At 46.3% G+C, this 18,738-nt stretch overlaps 5 protein-coding genes across 11 annotated transcripts; 3 read left to right on the top strand and 2 right to left on the bottom strand.

Annotated features, from left to right (window-relative positions):
• The first annotated feature begins 1,792 nt into the window (after positions 1–1,792).
• LOC120683473 (receptor-like protein 15) lies at positions 1,793–10,545 on the top strand. 2 transcript variants are annotated; one of them, XM_039965549.1, is made up of 4 exons: positions 1,793–2,089; positions 7,824–7,897; positions 7,983–8,132; positions 8,207–10,545. In XM_039965549.1, exons 1-4 carry the CDS (start codon positions 1,794–1,796, stop codon positions 10,303–10,305), a joined length of 2,619 nt encoding a protein of 872 aa, XP_039821483.1. In that variant the 5' UTR covers position 1,793; the 3' UTR covers positions 10,306–10,545. The 2 variants fall into 2 exon arrangements, with proteins under 2 accessions (XP_039821483.1, XP_039821482.1); XM_039965548.1 differs by lacking the exon at positions 1,793–2,089 and having other exon boundaries at positions 7,831–7,897; positions 7,983–8,114.
• On the top strand, positions 2,083–5,460 carry LOC120683474. Of its 5 annotated transcripts, none has more exons than XM_039965550.1 (10): positions 2,083–2,626; positions 2,715–2,779; positions 2,862–3,345; positions 3,426–3,611; positions 3,710–3,980; positions 4,063–4,265; positions 4,355–4,454; positions 4,618–4,871; positions 4,947–5,022; positions 5,109–5,460. In XM_039965550.1, exons 1-6 carry the CDS (start codon positions 2,160–2,162, stop codon positions 4,090–4,092), a joined length of 1,503 nt encoding a protein of 500 aa, XP_039821484.1. In that variant the 5' UTR covers positions 2,083–2,159; the 3' UTR covers positions 4,093–4,265; positions 4,355–4,454; positions 4,618–4,871; positions 4,947–5,022; positions 5,109–5,460. The 5 variants fall into 5 exon arrangements, with proteins under 5 accessions (XP_039821484.1, XP_039821487.1, XP_039821486.1 ...); XM_039965553.1 differs by having other exon boundaries at positions 4,618–4,783; XM_039965552.1 differs by having other exon boundaries at positions 4,647–4,871.
• Positions 5,870–7,614, bottom strand: LOC120683476. Of its 2 annotated transcripts, none has more exons than XM_039965557.1 (4): positions 7,354–7,614; positions 7,081–7,236; positions 6,783–6,983; positions 5,870–6,516 (listed from the first exon to the last, which is right to left on the bottom strand). In XM_039965557.1, exons 2-4 carry the CDS (start codon positions 7,102–7,104, stop codon positions 6,196–6,198), a joined length of 546 nt encoding a protein of 181 aa, XP_039821491.1. In that variant the 5' UTR covers positions 7,105–7,236; positions 7,354–7,614; the 3' UTR covers positions 5,870–6,195. The 2 variants fall into 2 exon arrangements, with proteins under 2 accessions (XP_039821491.1, XP_039821489.1); XM_039965555.1 differs by having other exon boundaries at positions 7,319–7,614.
• Positions 10,546–10,892: 347 nt separating the features above from the next.
• Positions 10,893–15,419, bottom strand: LOC120683220 (BRAP2 RING ZnF UBP domain-containing protein 1-like). The gene is made up of 12 exons (XM_039965249.1): positions 15,036–15,419; positions 14,831–14,946; positions 14,637–14,745; positions 14,419–14,533; positions 13,669–13,766; positions 12,987–13,093; positions 12,272–12,521; positions 12,126–12,179; positions 11,866–12,009; positions 11,700–11,764; positions 11,442–11,496; positions 10,893–11,328 (listed from the first exon to the last, which is right to left on the bottom strand). The coding sequence occupies exons 1-12, from the start codon at positions 15,393–15,395 to the stop codon at positions 11,053–11,055; spliced, it is 1,749 nt and encodes a 582-aa protein (XP_039821183.1). The 5' UTR covers positions 15,396–15,419; the 3' UTR covers positions 10,893–11,052.
• Positions 15,420–16,903: 1,484 nt separating this feature from the next.
• LOC120683292 lies at positions 16,904–17,835 on the top strand. The gene has a single exon (XM_039965361.1). The coding sequence runs from the start codon at positions 16,999–17,001 to the stop codon at positions 17,746–17,748; it is 750 nt and encodes a 249-aa protein (XP_039821295.1). The 5' UTR covers positions 16,904–16,998; the 3' UTR covers positions 17,749–17,835.
• The last annotated feature ends 903 nt before the right edge of the window (positions 17,836–18,738 follow it).

The raw sequence follows: 18,738 nt of genomic DNA on the forward strand, positions 1-18,738 counted from the left end.
AGAAGACGGCGCGATGCTGGCGTGCTCGGTTAGGGATGGCGGCTGCCGCCGCCGGAGCCGGAGGAGGCGGTCGGCAGCGGGGGCGATGGGAAGGAAGGAGGAAGAAGAAAGAAGAAGGAAGAAGAATAGTAGAGGGGGCGCTGTTCGCTCGCAACGCGCGAGCATTCGCTTCCGCTGGATCTTGTCTGATGCACAGCCGAATCCAACCAGATCGGCAGCAGTTCATTAGCAGAATTCCGGCCAGACGACGGCGACAAGGCCTCCAGAAAACGCTTTTGCTCGGCATCTACCGGGAATGAAGTGGGGGGGGGGGGGGGGATGATCATAAAACTGCTGAATTTTGTGTAGGAAGTGGTGGGTGGGTATTTGCTGGGAGGAGTCACACCAAACTCATCGGTGCAGGATGGGCTTTATTTGAGCAGGCCGAGCGTGGCGCCATGATGAGCCGGCGTTCAGCCACCCAAGTTCGCTGCGGTTATTGGACGAACGGCCCGTCCATGGAGGTGCAACGGCTTGATTGAGCAGCATTTGTTGTCGTAATTGCCACCAGACTAATTTATATAACCTATATAGATGCAACCCACTAAGTATCATAATTATATTTCTCTTAATTTTCATGTTGCCACGTCATCAACCCACTAAATGTCATGCTGCCACATCATCAACCCACTAATATCATAATTTCTATTTCTCTCAATCGTATTTTTCATATATTTCCACTATGCTGATTTTCCATATATTTTCACTATATGTTGCGATTTATTAAAAGTATAAATAAAGAAGAAGCTCAATAGCCAAACTTCTTATTTATCAATTAAACATTACTCTATGTAACAACTGTCTTTATTTCTTTTTATTATTGCTTCATGAACGTTATTTTTATTTATCAATTATATATTAGTCTATTTAATAGTAATAAATACATAAATTTACATTTGTTCCAAAAAATGCAAAACAATTCGTCTCCTATGGTCTTTCTATCTTCTAATAATGATGTATCCGACTAGAAAACAATAAATTTATATTTGAACCACCAACGATGGAAGAAGCACCCCTTCATTCACCTTCTGACCTGGCTCTTCATTTCTCTCATGTTTGTAGCTTGAACTTCTTATACGTACATCAACTTTAGTATTTAAGTATATCTTATATACTACCATACCATATATCTCCAATGTTAAAAGTGGCTGCAACTTCATATCTCCATCTTCTCAGTACACTTAACTTCAATATTTTTATCCAGAAATCCCGCAGCAACACGCAGGGTATTCAACTAGTAAACTTGATTTATTCCCACCCGGGTAAGGGGTCTTGGAGAGAGCTTGATCAAGACATCAGAGTGGAGAATATGCCTGCTCACATTGCCACTTACACAATGTAGTGCATTATGCAAACGGGACGTGCAGGAGCTCCTCCGCCTTGAGCTTCCATTCACACCCATTGATAAGATCACGTTAATGAAAAGAGAAGTTGACATGGCTGACCTGCCACCAACGTCGGCAGATCAAGAGCAGCCGGTGATCGGGTGCCACGGGAATCAAGGTGCCAAGGAAGGGCGAGCTGTCCTCAACTTGATCATGGTGGAGGGGCTCCTGAGAGCAGATGGTAAATACGCAGAAATAGACACCCACCACCGTCCACCGGTCCACGCATCCACTCGCGGGACACGATGAAAAACATGCCGGAATTCAACATGAAACAGCTGCATATAAGTAGCACCTGAAAGATCGATAGAGCGCGTGCAAAGCCTTCTTCGATCAGTCTTTACATGAGCTACCCTAGCAGCCGAAAAGATGAGCTGCTACATTCAGACCATGCCTTGCATCCTGTGCATGCTGCACTCCATGTTTCCCATGGCACGCGGCTCCGTCGCCGAGGAGAGGATTGCTCTTATGCACGTGCGATCTTCGTTGGTGAAGGCAGATTCCGTAGTCCCTGATTCATGGGGACAGAGCGACGACTGCTGTTCATGGGAAAGGATCACATGCGACGACAAGGTCCCACGAGTGTCAGGTCTTGACCTTAGCAACATGTATGCTCCCCAAGGGAACTCTATCGCAGGAAGTGAGTGCTGGAAGCTGAATTTGACGGTTTTCTCTGAGTGTACATGCTGAGCAGTGTCTATCCGAGCGGTCCGCGCCAGCACTGCCAGGCTTAGGATGGCGCCAGGTGGCGAGGATGTCGGGGGGAATCTTTGCGCCGTTGGCCCACTGTTTGATATACGAGCGCATATACAATTGGAATACGACGTGCTCTTCAACCCAGGTCATCCACCACCGATTCCTCCCACGCGCTCTTTCCCACTCGAGAAGCAGGAGCTCGCGCAGCACACCGACGGCGACGGCGACGGCGTCGGCGGCAGACGCGCCGGCAGAAGCTGCGCCGCAGCGATGCCGGCGACCGAGAGCAGCGAGCTGCAGCCCGCTGGCCGTGGGTCGTGTGGGGGTTCTGCGCCGACGCCTGGACTTCCGCCATTGGAGGGTGGTCGCATCCCAGATCTGCCGCCGCTGCTGCCGGCGACGTTGTCCTGTGAGCGCCGCTGGTCAGATCTACCGGCGTCGGAACTCGCGGCACCTGACGCTGCGGCAGTTCATGATCCGCGAGCTCTCGAGGGCGCCTTGTTCAGGTTCGGTGCTTTGTTCCAATGGAGATGTCGCTGGCGCCTTGTAGTACTTCTATTCAGCTTCAAACAGCCGTACTATGTTTCCCTGTAGAGCGGTAGGCAATGGAGGATGCACCATCGGAATGCCGCGCGTTGCAGCGCAAGATCCAAATCGAGGTAGTCACTAAAATTACTATTAGCGTCGGGTTAGAGTAATTGTTTTAAATAAAGCATTGAAGTCGGTCCCACACGCGTTCAGGTGTGCGCATGTCGTATAAGGATTTGCTCCAGTCGGTGACACATATGTCGGACGTTCAAGCGGTTCTTGATTCATCTGAAGCTCGCTGGGCTGACCATACAACAGAGCACAGCACAGATGTGGTGGATGGTGGTGGTATTTCTGAAACTCTATTGGCGGATCTTACAGCGGAGCGCAGTACAGGTGGAGTGCATATCGTTGGATTTTCTGAGGCTCATATAGCGGAGCACAACACAGGGGAGCTGGGTTGCAGTGAAATATTTGAAACTCCATTGGCTGATTATACAGCGGAACACATCACAGGTGGAGTGCATGTTGGTGGGGTTCCTCAAGGCCCAACGACTGATCATATAGTAGAGGACGGCACAGGTGGAGTGGGTGGTGTTCGGTTTGATGTAATCGACAATTTAGTCCAACGCTGTACACTGCATGACGTTTCATCCGGGAAGGAGTCTGATGAAGACACTACATCAGTTCTTGGAAGGTATGAGTAGCATGAAAAACTTTTCTTCAAGGTAAACTACTTTTGCTAGGACACTTTGTTGTACTGTTGATCACATTTAGCTATTTGCAACGTGGCATTTTTAGTGTCAGTGACCACCCGGTGCCGGATGACGCATTCAACCATGAAAACAGCAACGACCACCACCAAGATGAAGCCGTTGGTCAGTGCCAATGCGTAACTGGCAATCCATATTTCCATGTGATAACAGAAGTTTGCATTGATGCGTCGGCTCCTTGGAAGAAAAGGTACTGAACTGATGACATTGCTGATTCAGTCAACTATTTTCTTGTGCTCGTTTTGAGATCTATAACTTAGCCCCATGTGTTCGACTTGTCCTGTGCAGGGGTAGGTCTGCGACAAACCGGACTCGGTCAAATGTCCGCATGCCGAAAGGCATGATTCCAATTGAAATAGCATTGAGGAATGCTTCACGGCGTAAAACGGGATACATATTTGAGCCAGTATTGGGTATCACTTTTGACTCAGAGAATGAAGGATATGAATTCTACAACATGTATTCATGGGAAGTTGGTTTTGGGATCAAAAAGGATAATATTGCCACAAATAGGAAGACTGGATTCCAAACAATGTGCGAATTCCGGTGCCTATGCTTGGTGAGTTGTTTTGGTACTGTATAAGTTAGGACCCTGGAATTGAACCAAAATGATAAGTTGTGTGGTTTTCGCTGCATGTAAGGATCTGGTTTATCCACCACCATCCAACTGAACTTCAAATTAGAGGAACATCAATACACCGGATGTTTGCATCGATCGTCGACTTCAACAGTGACACTATCAATGCCATTGTCCGCCTATACCATACATTGGATGATGAACTATACAGTATACACTTTTTACAGCGAGACAAGGTGTAGGCACTTCATAACATCTGAGTTTGCAGTATGTTTCCTTCTACAACAGTATGGTGACACTGCATTTGTTTTTTCGCAGTTGGAGTTAATCTGCCAAAAAAAATCTTTGTTTTGCAGAGCGCGGTCCTTGGTGGCAATGAGTCAGAACTGCTCACAAGTTTAAGGCATATTTTTGACGGTTACCACATAACATATGACATTGGCCAATTGTAGTATGGTGAGTAAAATAGTAGATATTATTTTCAGTTAATATACTGCACAAGAAAAAATAAAAGATCATGTAAATATAGTAGATATTATTTGTGAGTTTCACATCTACCCTGGTTGTTTAGATGTTTATCCGTATGTACTTAGTAAAACATTGTGTTTAATCCAAATAGGTTTTAGCACCGGTTCTGCTTGAGTGCAGTTGGTCGCTCTATGTTTGGAACTTTCAGCATAGAAAGATTGTGGTCATAGACCCGGTGGAAATGTTTTCCGGCTACAACAAAGTCATGCGCAAACATGAAGAAAACGTGGATAAAATGCACGAAGCTATGACCAACTGTAAGGAACATTTTTTCCCGAACCCTCTTGTCAACATGGATGGATGGAGACATGAATTTTTGTCGGTAAATGGCGCAAATGGTTTGAGGTATCCCCCCCCCCCCCCCCCGAAGACGTGTTGGGCAAATTTGTCTTACCCAAATCTAATGTCTTCCAAATGCAGGTCGTATTCCGGCCTGTACACGATGTTTTATGCCCGCTACTTTGATGGGAATATGATAACAAGGATACTCACAACGGTAGTGTCAGACCTGAGATGTATTGTTTATGGTACATCTGCTCCAAATCATCCTGCAATATTAATATGGTGTATTTCTTGTTTCAGGAGTCACAAGAGCTTCATAGATGCAACATCCTCCACCAATTGTTGAGCATGCAACAGAACATTGGTCAACTGCCGCCACTTATAAAAGATGCGCTGGCTGTGGTCACATAACCAGCATGTACCCTTTTCTGTCATCAGTGGGTCTGCGGGCACTTGATTTATTTTGGACACCAGCGATGTAATGGTCTGCCGTTGCTCGTTAATAGCACCGTCAACATACTGCATTTTGTGTTTTCAGCCCGTGAGTTGGCATACTGCAAACCCAGATGTTTAATTTTGCAGCCCCAAATGCTATATTTGACATAGGAGAACCATTGTTAATGTGTGGGCAATGTGGGCAGTGTGTGGGCCATCCATGTGTTACGCTTCAATTCTTTCTTGTAACTTCGATCCCACAACAAATAAGAACCTTGAATGCTGGATGATGAAATGACCTGCGAATGGCGTCAGATTGCAAGATGAGGTGACTAATGCCAAATATGAGATTTTGGTTCTTGAGGATGAGCTAAACAAGTGCGGTTCATGCTCAAGGCTAAAACATAACACTCAAGTAGATCTTTTCGATTGAACTATATGCACGGTCCTTGCCATGTTTTATCTCCCTTTATGAGTTTTCAATCTGCTCATCAAACAACATTACAGATTATACTTACAAAAAAATTTGCATCATAATCTGAAAATTAGTTTTTGTGTAAGACAACACAGCACTGATTATCTGAAAACCTGTTCAGCTTGCAAGTTACTAACTCAAGCATAAAAAAAAGACATAAATAACTCAGATCTATGTTAAATTGTCTCTAACAGAGTAATCATACCACTGTTACAACAAAAATAGGCACAATGGCCCGTTGAATAATTCTTGGAACTTGGGGGTGTAACCAAACTCCCAAGCTCGAGCAACGCACATGGACACCGGCGCATGGGCACATGATACACCTGAACTACTACTTACATACTAAGATCACGGTCAACTACTACTTACCTGCTAAAAATGCAAATTGAGCATCTAGACTACTTGCAGCAATTGAGCATCTAGACTACTTGCAGCAAACTCCACTTGGCATGTAGGCAAATAACATTTGCCACTTTACCTATTAAAATTAGCTGCCAGCATATTAGCAATGATAGCTACGCCTATGATAAACATGATAATCTTCCGAACGCTGCGCCTAATTACCAACTGCTCTCCCCTTCCTTGATCTTGGGGTAGTTGTTCTTCACCAAAAGATGCTTGCAACTTCATCAGCTCTGCCTCCATCCTGCCAAGTTCCTTGTCCTTCCCAGAAATTACCTCCTGGCACCTCTGAAGCTGGGCTTTCAGGGCGTCCACGGTAGATGATTGGCAGTAAAAAATGATGCCTTCTATGTACTGCGATAGCGTGTCCTCCGGAATCATTAGGTTACAAATCTGCAGAAAAAAATATATCGTCAAAAGCTGTAATACGTATCCATAACTTGACCTGCTGAATTGTCAAACTATAATCACAGATAAAAGTGGCATCTGCACAAAATCTAAGTTGAATTCTAAAGCAACCTAAATTCAGAGGAAGTAGTCCCACAAAACAAACTCCTTTATTTTAAGTTAGGAGGCTGCTGCACAATTTGCATGATCAAAAGAGTTAATAAACGAGTATGAAAACAACAGACCTACACAAAATAGTTCGATATTCGTACCTGGCAATGGAACCAACTCCGTGATACAACTCCCTGCTTGGAGGACGACGTATCTTGCACAGTATAGGGGTGGACATGACGGCCGCATCCACAAAGCAGAATTGGTACATCCCTGGATTTAGAACGTTCGAGTTGCAAATAATCCACCACATCACCTGCATATTTATTCAAGAGATCCTCCCATATCCATAACCTACATACCTGCACACAAAAAAAAAACCATAACTGCATCAGCCGCCAAGCTTTAAAAAACGTACAAGGCAATGCTTTGGTAAAAAATACATCGCGTAAAAAATACATCGCAACTAAGGAACTTCCGCATGGGGTTCCTTGGTGTCAGAGCGGTGCGGCAAACTGCTGGAAATCCGCATCCACAAAGAAGCTCCGGCGATTGTGTGGGATCCCAACGGCTCAACAACTTCAAGGCGAGGTCACAGTCATGGCGTCAGCGGGTCTAAGGGGAAATCAAATGAGGAAATCAGCAAACCAAACAATCCATTAAATAAAACAAATCCATTAGATATCACGAGACATACAGGCGGCGGGTCTAAGGGGGACAACGCGCGAGTACCCGGGAGGAAGAGGACAGCGCTCTAGTAGGAGTGTAGGACGACGATGGGGATCTATCGGCGGTCGCCGACGGTCACCGGCAGGACAGCTCGGAGGCGCCCGCCGAATACACCGTCTGTGACGGTGGCTCCCGCGGCGTGTGCGGGACATCGAAGAGGATGACGACGACGCGGGGGGAGGGCTCCAGGACGGCGACGATGCTGATCTGTCGGCAGTCACCGGAGGTGCAGATCCCGCCGCGGACAGTGAAAACCCGCTGTGCGTGCGTGAGAGAGGAAGAGGATGAAGACAACTCGCTCCTCACACTGACATCACGTGGTGGGACCGGCGAGAAAAAGATGGAATACATCCACTCAAAAAGACGGAATACACATGAATACGCATAGTCAGGGCTGCCCCGCGCGCATCCCAAGACAAAACTGAACGGCTCAGATAAGCCCTGCTGAGCAACTACATGTTGCGATGGGTTTTTGTTTTCTCTTCATTCCATGAGCTTCAGCTGCTGGATTTATCTTGGAATCACGCTTGCTTACAAAATCTTGATGGTATGTTAACTTCTTCTCCATGCAAGCGACTACTTCTCTTTTGGCAAAGCAGCTTGTTCATAACTTAAGAAAAAGCTCTCCTCAGGTCTTCAAGGGTTGACTAAGCTCAGGTATCTCAACCTCAGTGACAACAGTTTCACTGGGAATGATACCATGGGATCACTCGGCAAATTGGCATCTCTTGAAGTCATACATCTTGTTCGAAGCAATATCAGCGGTACTCTTCGAAATACAGGTATTACAAACTAAGTAAGCATTCTTTTATGTTGGTGTTCCTTGCATTAATTATACTACATGTGTATGTAACAGCTTTTAAAAATTTCAAGCACATGCGAGAATTGCATCTAAGATCCAATCAATTGAGTGGAAGCATCCCATCATCCTTATTTGAGCTTCCACGCCTTGAATACTTGGATCTTTCAGAAAACCTCTTCCAAGGGCATGTACCTATGAGCTCATTTGCAAGTATTTCTTCAGCACTACGGACTCTAAAGTTATCTGGAAATAATTTAAGTGGAGCATTTCATTTCTTCTGGCTAAGAAACTGCACCATGCTCGAGGAGGTTGACCTGTCCGGAAACAGTGATTTGTCTATTGACGTGAAGTTTCATGGACTAGCACCTCCATTTCAACTGAGAACACTAGTGCTCTCTGGGTGTAAAATTGACGACATCATTGTGGGACCAAATTTCCTAGGCACACAACGTCATCTACAAATGCTTGATTTGTCTCGCAATAACTTGACAGGAAATGTTCCCAATTGGATCTTTGCAAACATAGCGACTCTAGTTTATCTGAACATTGCAAGTAACTCACTATTAGGATCAATAGATCCAATGTGGCAACACCAATCTGCTCTCGAAATGATCAACATCTCTAGTAACCATTTTGTCGGACAGCTTCCAACCAACATCAGCTCAGTGTTTCCAAATTTGGAAGTCCTAGTTGCTTCTAATAATATCATTTCTGGATATCTTCCGGCATCATTGTGCAACATTAGCAACATCAGAATTTTGGACCTATCAAACAATAGATTTACAGGAGAAGTCCCAACTTGCTTCTTCACTGATTGTCCTTATCTAACAATCCTGAAGCTCTCAAACAACAATCTTGGAGGTTTGATATTTGGTGGGGTTAGTGATTTGTCCGTAGCGGCAATATACCTTGGCAGCAATAAGTTTGAAGGAACACTTCCAAACAATCTCTCGGGTAATCTGGTAACCATGGATTTGCATGATAATAATTTGTTTGGCGAACTCGATACTTCATTTTGGGGTCTTTCACCGCAAGTTTTGAGCGTTGCTAGTAATAACTTAAGTGGCGAGATTTATCCAGCAATTTGCAAATTGACTAGTCTTCAGATTTTAGATATGTCAGACCACAACTTTGTAGGGTCTACACCAAACTGTGCCGGCGAGTTACAAATGTATTTGCTAAACATGTCTCGGAACTCCCTCTCAAGATTCTCCGGTGGTTTCTTCAACAGCTCCCATATTACAGTTTTGGATCTAAGATATAATCAGTTCCACGGCAATCTTGATTGGATGCACAGCCTTGCTCAAACTAGGCTGCTTCTGTTGGGTGGGAATAGGTTTGGGGGCCAAATCTCCCCAAACATATGCCATCTCCAATACTTGAATATAATTGACTTGTCAGACAACAGAATTTCAGGTTCAGTACCACCCTGCATTGGTTCCATCTCATTCGGATATCATGCAGATGACCTTGATTTTCAGACCTTGTTCAGCTTTATTTTCTTCGGAACCGGGTTTTCTAGTATGGGCAATGATGATCCACCTTTCATGTACGACACTCCTTATGACCTGCAAGGCTTCACCTTCTCGACCAAAGGGAATATCTACGCATACAGTCGCAACTTCTTCAATCTGATGTTCGGCATTGATCTATCTGGAAACATGCTGTCAGGAGAAATTCCTTGGGAGATAGGGAATCTGACTCGTGTCACGTCCCTCAACTTATCGAACAACCACTTCAGTGGCCGGATTCCAGCATCGCTTGCAAACATGAGCGCCGTTGAAAGCTTGGACTTATCCCACAACGAGTTAGATGGAGCAATACCTTCGCAGCTGTCTCAGCTGTGGTCGCTGGAGGTGTTCTCGGTGGCCTACAACAACTTGTCCGGATGCATACCGGGCTCTGGCCAGTTTGCCTCGTTTAGCATGGATAGCTACATAGGCAACAAGAACCTCCAAGACATGTCGCCGGGGAATGTGTGCTCTCCCGGCTCAGGCCGTGCTACTGCTGCCCCTGCACCGGAAGATGTGGATGAGACGCCTGATGATTTGATCCTTTATGTGGTTTGCGCGTCATTTGTGCTGGCATTTTGGGCCACCATTGCGTTCTCCTTTTGCCATCCATGTGGACGCGCTGTCATACTTAAGTTGTAGATCGCAGCATTGGCATTCATCAGTCACCACCACCATGGAAACAAAGGCAATCGTGCAATTCGACTTCGTGGTGAACATGAAATTCCAGTTATGATTTCTTTGGTTATTGTCCGTGTTGGTATTTTTAAGCTCGGTGTTTGTGTATTTCCCGTTTCTTTTTTTCCTTGATAATCTCTGAAATCACATTGTACATATCAGTAAAAGCTAATCACAACAGATATTCATTATTTTGGTTGGATTTTTCTTGACCATGAAGGCCTGAATGTACAGCCACTACATATCATGATCAAATTCGGTAGGAGCCTGTTGCCTCTGCACCTTTTTCTGAATTTTTTTTCTGAATCCTGAACCTTTTCTTTAGTAATTCTGAATCCTGAACCTGAGGTCGCAGCCTGCGCCACACAGAATTCGTCAGAACTTGAACACGACGTCAGCGTGGCGCGTGGGGAATACTCTGCCTGCCCAATGCCCACATTACGCTAATAAATGATATATTAACCAAATGGGACGGATGCTGCACTGTCTCCTCCTTAGCTACTTGAAAGTCGTAGAAACAGGGTGTACAAACTGTACATAACACTAGGTTCGCAGTAGTAGCTCGCCCCTTCACCCAAAACTTAAACGTTTCTAGTTTTACACAAGAGCTGCATATTGTATTCATAATTTGAAACGTTTAGGGTTGTGTATTCTCACTTTTTCCGCATCGAGGATGTATGACATTGACATCAGATTTGATCATTTTTTTTCTCACGGTACTCCGTCAGAGCAGGCTCGCACCGAGGAGAGAGAACTCACGGTACACCAGTCATGACTATAAGCTGCTAAGTAGTCAACAACGAAAGCACCACTATGTACGATAAGTGCAGGAGGGTAATAATTCCTCCTCTTGCTTGTTCTTGAAGACCTTTTGCCCTTGCCTCCGGAATCTGACACCGTAGTAAGTGGCACCAGCGTACCACCCTTCACACCATCGTTCTTCTCTATTGACTTCTGCAACTTGATGGAAAACTTGAAATCCTTTATCTGCAACGGATTTTTTTTCACAACATATGTTAACGAGTGGCCCTTGTACTACCACTGAACTAGAAATATAGCCCTGAAAAGGAATACTATACAAGAAAAACAATGACAAACACCTGTTCTTCCAGATCATGAATTGTTTCATCCTTCGACTTCAGCTGTGTTCTTTCCCTGTGAGTGCATATTTATCAGCTAAAAAAAAAGAAGGAAAAGTTGGTTTTTCTGGGAAAAAGAGAACAGAGCAAGAAACCTTTTCACCAAACTGATGCTTAAAAATATACTTATGATGCCATCTATAATACAACAGTATTATTTCTGTTTTTAAAAACCACAATCATACCATTTCTTCTTTGCAGAGAAGGTATCAAACATACCTTTCCTCAATATCTCTTAGTGTCTGACGCCACATGTCTTGGCTCCTAGTGAGTTTTTCATTCATCTGCAAGAGAAAGGCAGAAAATTTACACCAATGCAGGGAGTCATGAGTTTGAATGCTAACACCTAATTGCGGCTGATAAACATGCATGAGACAGTGCTCACATCTGCAACTTTCTTTTTCTCCACCATTAGGTTCTCAAGCTTAAGTTGGAGCTCTTGAAGCTTATCATTTACAGCTTTCTCGACAGCTTCAGAAACGAGGCGTTCCTTGTTTCTTTTAGCCTCAGATAAAAGGCCCTCGTAATACTGAAGATATGAACAATATAGGCAGATGAACACATGAGAGAAACTGCGAATTCAACAGGCTAACAAAGTTCATACAATCAATAGCCAAAATAACTTAGAAGGTAAGTTGAGCGCACCTCTCTTTGAGTTTCGAGTTGACTTGCCAGGAGCCGATTGTACTCATCCACAATCTAGTAAGAAGAGCATGCACATAATTTATAAAAAGAGATTACCAGTAAGGTATGATGGAGTAAATCAAATAAAGTGAATTTAAAATTCTTACTGTTTCAGCTTTGCTGCTGAACATAGCTCCACCCATGTCAGAGTCGTCATTGCACGAGCAGTTCACACAGTCATCCCCAGAGTATTTACATTTTGACTTGAACTTAGCATGCTTTGCATCACTCTTTGAGTGATTCAGTCGATGGACAAAGCTGTCACCAACATAATCCCAAACACGCTGTGTTTCCAAATCTAGCGAGTAACAGTGCTGAGTGTCTTTCCAGTGCTGTTTTGCATGGCCTTCTTGATACCTAGAACATGGGGAACCAATAAGGGCAAGGTTAACTGGGCAGGTAGAAAGAGGTTAAACTAACCCCCAAGCTGTGTACTCCCTCCATCCCATGAAAAGTGCAATTCTGTGTTTGAAAAAAATCCCACAAAGAGTGCAATTCTAGAGGTTGGATCTCAACTACTGCCTAATTAAGCGCTCAGATTTGATTTGCATGCAAAAACTATCCGCATGTGGCAAATAATTGAGGGTATGAGAGTCTTTTCACGCCACCACTAATCTGTCTGAAAAAAACTAGAATTGCACTCTTCATGGGACGGAGGGAGTATATCAAAATTCTACTGACGACAAAAAAATGTCCCACATCATTATAACTGTATGGCTTTTCATCTAGCAGTCTTGACCACTAAGTAATTATGTGCAATACTTTAACAAGAACACCCATGAGTCATTACAACAGAAAATAAGTCAGTAGGTAATGGCATACCTTCCACATCCAACAAAACCACAAATCACACATATCCAGAGGTTTCCGGAGGTTTGGCAAACAGAGCAAGTAGAATCTTCGGACTGCTTCTGACAAAACTGACATACCTGAAATGGAAACAGCTATGGGTAAAGGCAGAGCTCATGCTGAAGAAAGTTTTGCATGTCATAATGGAAGGAAATAGTTCTCGATACACTGGAGGCAACTCTATAATATTTCGAGTTGGAATACTGATAATAATTTGGAGTACATAAGGAAGCGGTTGCTTTTTATTTGCAATGTTATGATCCATGTATGCCAGTATAATGTCCCTAGGACTCACATTTCTGTCATGACCATTCAATATTTGCCCCTTTGTAGTGCAATTACTTGCTAGAATATACATGGAGATAGAGTTAATGTTACAGTAATCAGTATTGATATGCCCTGCCACTGGAAGTTCCTAGTGGGTGCCCAAGATATGAAATGACATGTGTAAGCTGTAAGGTCCCAAGATTCTTAAAGAAACGTCATGTCTGAACAGTTACATAATTCCAACCAGAATATTGTATGATGTAGTTTTCATTGCAAATGCAAATCCAATGCATTTATAAATCACACAAGGAAAGAATAACAGCAACAGGTGATTTTGCGTCGCCCTAGAAGAGCAAATGTTGAACAGAGCAAAACAACCATTCATTACCGGACAAGACGAATTGACCCACACTGAAACACATGAACACTGGAAGGAGTGATCACACGTAGTTGCCAAAATACCACTGATGTCTTGATCCAATCTTTCTGATCAATTAACACATATAAAGATGTCAGAGAATAGTTAGGCATGCAAGACTAAACAAGACACATAACTTAAATAACAACAGACAAAATACGAGAAGTGAAACTAACAAATGATGTGTTGCATCAAATAGAAAGGTATTTAAAGTCCGAACTATGGCTGGAAAAATGGAAGTTAGTATCTATTTGTGAAAGTGCCATGTGTGTACATAATGTTGGTTAAACAACACAAGACAAGGCATGAAACTAGCTTTTTTTTCTGAAAACATACTTGGATGCACATTTTGATAGAATGTGATCAATATGGGTATTAAACTATCGACCCTAGTAGGTTAGAAAACTGCACAATGAAGGCAGCTCTAAAGTAGTTCGTCAAAATGATAGGCATTGGAAACACTTCGGGAATAAGGTTATTAGTTAAGTCTCAAGCAAATATAACTCCATAGACAGATAAGTTTAAAAGTTGCAGGTCTCTCGAAGCATAGAACAGAAAGTGCCTAAATCTCTTCAGAAGTCTCTTCAGAGGCATTCGATAAATCTCTTCATCAGAGGTCACAAAAGGATTTCAAATGTGACACTATGGTGATATCTGCGCATGGTTTTGAATTGTATTGCAGAGCCCCAACGCAAAATAAATAAGAAAAGGTAAGATCACCTATGCAAACAGGGCATATGGGAAGTTCGGTGGATCCAACAGGTGGAGTTGTGGCAACCTCCGAGGAGGGAGTATACTGCACAGCTGCTATAAACAGAACATGGCAAACCTCTCCCTGCACCATGGAACAAGAGTAAATCAGGCGCACTCACCAATTTAGCACGGTCTCACATATGATCAGCAAATAAAACTGAAATCCAATTGACAATATTAGCAACCTCCGAGGATGAGAACCTCCAGCCATTGAGGTCCAGGTAGAACCCATCAGCGCTCTTCTGGTCCTCAAACTCTACAAGGACACTGTACCGGTCCTCCACTCCATCATCCCTACGGATACAACAGCGTGGGTAAGTAAATCGCATGCAGAGAACGGCGCAATTTGCTCCAAGGAAAGCGATAGCCGAAAGCTGACCTGATGAAACGGATGTCTGAGGCGCGCTCGAGGTAAGGGCCACAGAAGCGGACAAAGTCATCCGGCGAAACGCGCGTCGGGACGGCGAGCACCAGAAGCCGCGTGCCGCGCCATGGCTGCAATTGACAGGAGAGAACTAGACATAAGGGCGCGAAACAACGAGCACGCGAGAACTAGTAGAGAGAAAACGAGGGAGAGCAGTTACCGGGAGGAGCGAGTCGGAGGCGGGCTGCGGGGCGGCCGGCCCGGAGGAGGAGGACGAGGTGGCGGCGACGGCCGAGGCGTAGGAGGAGGAGGTGTTAGAGGTGGACGACGACGAGTGGTAGAGGTGGATGACGCCGCGGGTGTGGTGTACCCTAGGGCTTCGGGCGGACGCGGCGGAGGTCGCGCCGGGGAGCTCGAGTGGAGGTATGGAGGACGTGGTGGTGGAGGCGGGAGGGTGACTGGAGGTCGGGGAGAGTGGGTTGGAGGTGGCGCCGCCGCGGCCGCTGGTGCCGACCTCGTCGGCGGCGGCGGCGGGCGGGGAGGCGGGGAAGTCGACGGACTGGATCCGCAAGACGGACATGGTGGCTGGGCTCGCTGGGCTTTTGGGCCCTTTCCCCCTGTTTTTTTTTTTTTTTTTGCTCGAGCCTGGAGGTGGAGATCGACTAATTTTCTTTTTTATTAGCGATTTTCTTCCACCAAATAAATTTGACTTAGCGGTGCAATTAAGTAATTAACCTTTTAGAAGCTAACGAGATCAAATAAGTAGTTGCTTAGAAAAAATAAAGCTATGAGATGAAATAGTTATCTAGCAATGAGATTTGGCTGCTAAACATGCAACGGGAGTGTTGCAGGAGATGAATAGGGTGCGAGGAGTGGAGACAGCCATGGTTGTCAAAGGAGAGAGAGAGAGGGCAACAATAAAACAGCAAACAAACGCGAAGGAATCACCAAGAGAAGGATATGCGCTAAAGTCTTGACATCTTTAGAACCAATTGATTGTAATTAACACAGCTTTTTTTCACGCACTGAATGCACCCGGCCTGATTCGTTGAAGAATTCCGAGTTTTCTGTTTGTACTTTGTATGAGAATAAAAAAAAACTTGACCGAGGGATATGACAGCTCCATCGTATTTCATTAAGAGGAAGTAACTGGCTTCCTGGTCGAGATTCCTAACCATACCAGTGATGGGTTTTTGTCGAGAACCCTAACCATACCAATGATATTTTTTTAAACCCAGCCACGAGAAGTTGAATACAGAACTTGAGGAGTGCTACTAAAGTCATCAAACCAATTCAGCTAGAAGCTTGTTCGCGAACGAGCATACATGAATCCATGAAGACCAATCCTTTATCTAGGGCACTTTATTTTATCATAAAACATACAGATTTGCTCCAATTGGTTTGTCCTAATCAAAATGCTGCCATTGACGGTGTAATGCAGCACAAAAACTTCTTTCCTCTCAAGGACTTTTTTGAACTCTGATACTCAGCGGCACCTATTTTTTTCACCCGAGAATACTCGACCTGACCATGTTATGACTTTGCCAAATGGCAATCATGCGGCGGGAACGTGTCGTGTACTAGCACAGAGGAACGGTCAACATCTCCAGTCCCCCACGCACACATACCTCAACGATGATGACTACTTGTGCGGTCAGAGCAGAGCGCACGAATCTTTTGGATTCGGAACAGTAACCAGAGCATTGCCTTCCCGCCAAAAACACTCCGTCTCCTCTCCTTTCGCCGCACCCAATGATCAGGTAGCCATTAACAGAACGATGCCTATTAGCTTTATCTCCAGCACTAGCTTCTTACTGATCACTCTGTCAGCATCTCCCAGTGACAGGTTTACCCCACATGCCTGGGACCCGATTGCCATTCAGAGTTCCAGACACTGACGAGCGGCTGCTGTTTTCTTCAGACAACCCACACGCTAACCGTACCCGCCACTAGCTTTTGGAAGTAACCCGCCTCGGGAAGCGTGGCTCGGAAGTTGATCAAGGGTGGTGGATTAGACAATCAATGGCATCGTCCCCTAAGCTAAGCAGCTGCAGCTTTTGTCTTCTGATGCGATGCGACCACAAACAGTCGCCGCGCCGCTTGGGAGCTCTTCTCAACTCCGCACTCCACAGCTCCACTCCGCTTCGCTCGCCCCGGGCTCCGAAGCCGGCGAGGCCGGCGCCATGTTCACCGACGGCATGTCGAGGCTGGCCGTGGCTGTCAGCGTGACGGTGGCGCTCAGCCTGGCCATCTTCCTCACCATCCTGGTGCTCCTCATCGCCGACCTCTTCTGCGCCCACCTCCGGCGGCGGCGTCTCCGCGCCGAGGCGTCCCCGTCGAAACTCGGCCCGCTTGCGCTGTCCCCCGCGCGCACCGAGGACGGGTCGGTGGCGACCACCACGGCGGCGCGCGAGGCGCTCTCCAGCACGCCGCCGTTCTACTACGCGCACGGCGTGCTCCACGCGCCCCACACCAAGGACCTCCTCCTCGCCATCCCCAAGCTGGAGTCCGCGGTGTGGCGGTGGTCGCCCGCGCGCCGCTCGACGCCGTCGCGGTCGGGCTCGTCCACGGGCTCCTCGGCGCGCGGCGACGGGTTCATGTGCATCTCCAACCCGGTGTACGACCGGGGCGGCGCGCAGGGCCAGGCCGCGCCGGGCGGCGGGGACTCGCCGCCGTTCGAGACGCCGGGCGCGTCGCCGTCGCCGTTCGGGATCACGGAGGAGGAGGAGGAGGAGGACGGAGAGGAAGGCGGGTTCTCGCCGCCGCTGCCGGCGATGCGGAAGCTGCCTCCACTGGGCGTCGTGGCGTATCCCCCACCCGCGCTGAGCTTCGCCGATGCCAGGCCGGCGCTGACGGTGACCGACACCAACCGGGCCTCCTCCTCGTCGTCCAATCTCACCGCCCACTTCTTCTCTTCATGGTCATCGAAGTAAGAGATCACTTGTATTGCTTGCGATGTAGTGAGAGGGATGCTTGTACGATGCAGCTTGATTTCATTCATTATTTTGGTCATTTTCCTAGCTCACTCCCTGGCTCAATGCTCATCTCAAAGAGTTCTTGCATATGTCATCTCCACTAAAACCAATCTTTGCTCAATGTTTTATCATCAACTAAACTCACCAACTCGGTTACCACTGCTAATGCTAAAATCTTGACAAATATCTGAAACGGATGATTAATCTCACGGTGAAACAAAAAGGAGTTCAAAGACGAACAGCATTCGTTCAGAGCTTGGGTCATCGCTGAGAGTCTTGAGCCCGAGCACCGGTACACGGGGGGTCCCGTTGTGCTGTGATCAGGCTCAGAGGCTGGCATCGACTGAGTGGGGGTCCTGTGACATCAAACCCAAGAACACTATTCCAGTACTCTACAGTCTACACACAAAAAAAGGTCCCAACTCCCAAGCTGTTGACTACACTACACCATACAGCCACACAACACACTACACTTTGTTACTCGAATACTACTCGATTAATCCCGTTGCCGATCGTGTAAGTCTCTCACCGATCGACAAAAGGTGTTGACAGGCAGAAGCATACCGCGCATTTCTGATGGATGCCATTGGAACATGCAAAAGCAAAGCTTCCCGCACGCCCCTGCCTGTGTTCGGTAACTTGGCATTTGGTGAAGAATGGGGCGATGCATATCTCGGGTCGGGGGCACCAAAAGAAAAGGCGAGCCCTGCTGCGCTCTGCATGTATAGGCCATGGTCGCAGCGCCGCTGAGGCATCAGGAAAAGGCGTGACGTGTAGTTATTTAGACGTATGGAAAAAAGCCTGGGCGAAACGTGCATGCTTGGCCTTTTGGCGGTTTTGGCCTGTGGTCGCGGCAAGGCCTGACGCGTCACGAGCCCTGAGCTCGGCCCAACGTGGAAAGAAGGCAACAGGCGCTTGCTATCGGTAGGGCTCCGACGTCCCCCAGCC

Source organism: Panicum virgatum, chromosome 7N, assembly GCF_016808335.1.
Source record: "Panicum virgatum strain AP13 chromosome 7N, P.virgatum_v5, whole genome shotgun sequence".
NCBI lineage: Eukaryota > Viridiplantae > Streptophyta > Magnoliopsida > Poales > Poaceae > Panicum > Panicum virgatum.